Source organism: Aplysia californica, unplaced genomic scaffold (assembly GCF_000002075.1).
Source record: "Aplysia californica isolate F4 #8 unplaced genomic scaffold, AplCal3.0 scaffold00443, whole genome shotgun sequence".
NCBI lineage: Eukaryota > Metazoa > Mollusca > Gastropoda > Aplysiida > Aplysiidae > Aplysia > Aplysia californica.
In genome coordinates, this window is record NW_004797713.1 from 236525 (window position 1) to 241312 (window position 4788).

At 44.5% G+C, this 4788-nt stretch overlaps 1 protein-coding gene across 1 annotated transcript in view; it reads left to right on the forward strand.

Moving 5' to 3' along the window:
- LOC101846445 overlaps positions 1-4788 on the forward strand; it is a gene marked incomplete in the record, with an annotated part of 14639 nt that overhangs the window by 7649 nt on the left and 2202 nt on the right. Inside the window, 2 exon segments of the mRNA XM_013086202.2 lie at positions 129-289; positions 1240-1316. Of these exon segments, the coding sequence (XP_012941656.1) occupies positions 129-289; positions 1240-1316 (238 nt within the window).

Consider the following 4788-nt stretch of genomic DNA (forward strand, 5'->3'; position numbering starts at 1 on the left):
GTTGTCTTAGGATTTATGCAATGTTTATCGTAAATGGCGTGGTTTATTTTTATTTTTAAAAAGTTCGGATTGTGGCTTATTCTCATTGCCATAAGGCTATTACACACTGATATATTTAACTTTGACAGTTCATAGAAGAAGGCAACCGTAACTTTTTTGGCAACCTTCCGTACGGCCCCCCTGTGAAGACCAACATCCCCGGCCTGGGAGAGGTGAAGACCGTCTATAACCAGGAGGACAATATTGCCGTGGTGGACATCTCTGTTTGTGGCGTCACGGCAGGAATCAGGTGTTTTTATTCTCATCGATAATGTTTTACACCTCCATTGACACAATATAGATCATGTATTAGTGATTTGATGTGTTCGACCCAGCACGGCCTACCCGAGCTGATTCAAGTGGGATACAATTACGTTCATTCAGCGGACAGACGTAGATAGGCTACTCGGAAACGACAACAACAACAACAACAACAACAACAACAACACCACCACCAGCAGCAGCAGCAACAACAGCAACAAGAACAACTACAAGAACAATAACAATTACAATACAATAACATCTGCAACAACAACAGCAGCAGCAACAATAACAATAACAACAAAAACCTTCCCCCATGCGCGAATCGAACTAGCGTGTTCTTAGTGCGACAGCGAAAAACCTCATATTACTCAAAAGACTCCGATAATAAGTTTTGAGGTCTTATTGAGTTTGTGTACCCGTGGTGAAAAGTTCTGGTTTCTGTTCTGTTATCCAAAAGTAAAGTAAAACACCTTTCTTAACTAATTTAGACATATCAGAAGTTGTGCTTGATTTTTTTAGTAACAGAAAAATTAAGCCTTGAAAGAATTCGTAACTGGTTTCATTTGTACGCAACCAATTGAACCCAACAAGAACGAAATGAAGGCAGTAGTCACAGACAGAAAGTTGTTGGCTTTTCTTTCAGAGGGTCCCATGGGGTATAGCCGGTCTTTTCCGTAGAACTGTTTTAAATTATCACCAGTGTGTGACCGCTGTCATTTTTTACCAATACAATTTGATGGACAAAATGGAACAATCAAAACAAAAGATCAAGACTGAGAAGGACTAAAATGAAGAGAAAAAAACCTGACAACTGCCATTTCCCCAAGTACGTGTAAGTTTCAACTGAGCTCATTGTGTTGATCCAAATTGAAATTGAGTAACCATAGTAAACTTAGTAACCAATCCTTATCTATCTCTGGACCGTGTCTGTTTCAGGGGCGTAGACTTTAGCGGGAAATACGACTTCCGTTCTCAAGTGCCAGGCGTCTACGTCACCGTGGACAGGTCGTGCTGTGAGTATGACGTGTCTATTGGACTGGTCAATGGTCTATCATAAGTTTGTTTTGTTATTATGTGTGTGTGCGTGTGTGTGTGTGTGACTCTGTGTGTGTGTGTGTGTGTGTGTGTGTGTGTGTGTGTTCGTGTGTGTAGGGGCAGGGTTGGGGGAGGGGTGTTTAACAGTGTTTCATAAAAGTGTCATAATGTCCTGAACCGTGCACTCTGACGTATTTCCTATTCACTATGGAGCACGCGACCTTTTGACACAGTTTGAGTTTGAGGCAAATGAAGGCCGAAAGGGGAAGGCGTTGCTCGCACTTGACCATAGCGAGACAAGTGTTTTACTGACATCATTTATGCGCAATGGTGCCCACGCTTCGCAGCGATTTGGTTGAGGGTTTGTTTTTTTAAGAGAGTGGAGAGCGGCAGCTTTTTTTTTTTTTTTTGGTAAGCGATTTACGGTGCTCACAGCTGCACAAGGTCATATGAGCGCTCGGGACACATTAAATAATTACAGTTGGAAGTAAATTTTGAGTTTTGGTGAAATGGTATGGGTTTAAAGCCCCTATCAATACTATTAGGTTATTTAAGGGGCGGGACCTCCTAGTTTAAGGTCCGTCTCCGATAGGACCGAGCCAAGTGGGAAGTACGTGTAAAGTGCCTTTCCCAAGAACACAACGTCAGACCGAGCTGAGGCTCGAACCCCCTAACCCTCAATCTCACGATGACGAGTCCGGTAGCCTAACCAGTAGGCTATCGACGCCACATTTTGAGTTTTGCCCGGGTGGCGGCCGTAGCCTCATCTTATTGGTTTTGTACCACCGAGGAAACTTTAACGTGCGCAACTTTCATACGGGACCACCGGGATTTTTCGCCCTTGTCCGAGAAGGCAAGGTGTAGATATCTTTCCTACCAGAAAATCAGGGGTGTGGTTGAGAGAGAGAGAGAGAGAGAGAGAGAGAGAGAGAGAGAGAGAGACGGACAGACAGAGAGCGCCAAGGATGCACAGAGAGAGAGATAGAGAGAGAGATAGAGCCAAGGATGCAGTGAGAGAGAGAGAGAGAGAGAGAGAGAGAGAGAGAGAGAGAGGGAGGGGGGGGAGAGACTGATGAGTTCGAGAGAGAGACTGATGAGTGAGTGAGTGAGTTGGAGCACGAGTGACACATGTCCGCACGTGCCCTGTGTGAGCCCCCACGACACCTGGCGACTACTGTATTATCATACCTACTGTATGTATGCGTGCGTGTGTCAATGTGTGCATCGTGCACTTTGTTCTACACTTGTCACTCACTGGCGCCCTCCTCCTCCTCCTCCTCCTCCTCCTCATCTCTCGCCTATCTCTGTGCTTGTTGCCGCCTGCTTCCACTCTGTGCTCAGGAACTAGAACTAGCCTACATGTATGTATAGAGCTAGGTATCTTCAACTACGACAGACATAGTGGTTGACTAACCTGTTGTGTCATCGGCATCATCATCAACAACGACAACAAGGAGGAGAAACTTGGATAGAGAAGGTTTAGGTGAGTGGGTTGTTGGCGGGTGCTTGGGTGTGGTCTGATCCTTCTTTCCGATCAAACATCTATTGTATGTCCTTATCACTCCTCCTTCTGTCCCCTGTATTTTACTCTCCTGTAAATAGTTGTAAAACGCCAAGAGCATGTTGTTAGAGCGTGGATATACGCTACCGTATATAAATGCTATTATTATTATTATTATTATTATTATTAATATTATTATTATTATTATTATTATTGTTGTTGTTGTTGTGTCGCAACACCTCTTATTGTCGGCGCTGATAGTGACTTTATATATATACATTTGTGCTGCGGCGACCAAGGTTTATTTGATCTTGTTCTTGTTGAGTGGTTGTGGCAGTAACTACCGGACAACAATAGATTTGTGGAGACAAGTGTCCAGAGAAGGAGTGAGTGACTCAGTGTTTGGCCTCTTATGGGGACTTCTCTTCTCCGGTTATCAGTTTGGTAAGAGCTTTACGTCGCTCGCAACCTCGTCTGGGCGGGTGGTTGGAGGGCGTCACCGGTAGGTCCTGCATCATTCTTTTTTCGCTCTCTAGTTTCTGATTGTCTGTTTTACTTTTTCCCCCTCGCTAAACGACCTTCTGTTGTGTCGATGTGATTCTCTGCTCAAACAGTCTTTGCCTGTGGTTTTGAATATGTTGTTAGTTGTTGTGAGACCAGTCCTGCTCGAGTTGACCACAGTTTTTTAATTCTTTTGGCTCGCCACGAATAGAGATTGCCCCATGTCTCCCAGCGGTCATAGTAAAGAAAGTTATACATGAGTTTAACTCTATCCGTACGTCGTGTTTTACAATCGTATCCATACGACGTGGGGAACTCTGTGCCCCCACTTTCCAAAGAGGAAATTTACTTGTTAATCCTATTCGTACGCTTTGCATAGCAGTCTGTCAACATTATTTTTTTAGAAATACTGAAAGTTTCAAAGAGATCTTCGTACTAGAAGTATTCTCAAATGTGAAGAATATTATACAACCCCGGGGGTACATAATGACCCCAGGGCATACGGATAGGGTTAACGTTCCTATCAACACTATTAGGTTATTTAAAGAGAGGGGACCTCCGAATTTAACGCCCGTCTCCGATAGGACCGGGTCAAATGGGTTGAGATCTCCATGAAAACTCTACAAAACGACCCGAGTTCAAGAATGCCCAGTCTGGAATTCGAACCTGCGCCACCTGCTCCTCAATCCAGCATGACGCCCGCACTCACCACTGTACAGTCCTAGCTAGTCTCCTGGTCTCCAGCAGCGGAGAGTGCGGTCTGTGGTCTCTGACCTAGGGTCATCTCGTCTGTCTCCGCCCGTTCGGCTGTGGTCCCGTCTCCCAGGTAGCTCAGGTGGTGGTCTGGTTGGCGGGTGTTGTGGTGTGGTTTGTTCCTTCCTTCCTTTCAAACACCTACGGTCTACTCGTATATTACCTCTCCTCCTTCTTTATAATAATATTGCATATATTACTCTTTAGTAACACCTCTCTTCTTCGGCACTTATATGATCTATGTGTTTTGAGTGTCATAAAACTCTTATAATGTAATAACGAAAACTTCAAACAACTAAAAGTGATCTAGTTTTTAGGCTGTTGGACTAGCAACTGAAAGGTCATGGGTTCGAACCCCCCACGAATATTCCTTACTTCACTCAGGTGGGAATGGGTACACAGCTATAGATAGTGAAATATCTTGTCAGTTTGTTGGTGTCGGCGCGCTGTTTCGGCTACTTGCACACTGTATTCCCGGGAAGTCAAGAACATTTCTGAGTATTCTTGGGTATCTGCTGGGGTGTGATAATAGTTGTAAGGCGCATAGAGCTTGTTGTTTGCACTATTTCCAGGTGTGTGTCATGTTGTGTCGCAGGTGTGTTTCAGGTGTCTGTCGTGTTTGTTGACGATGTGTGTGTGTCATGTGTCTTAGGTGTGTGTGTGTGTGTGTGTGTGTGTGTATGTGTGTGTGTGTG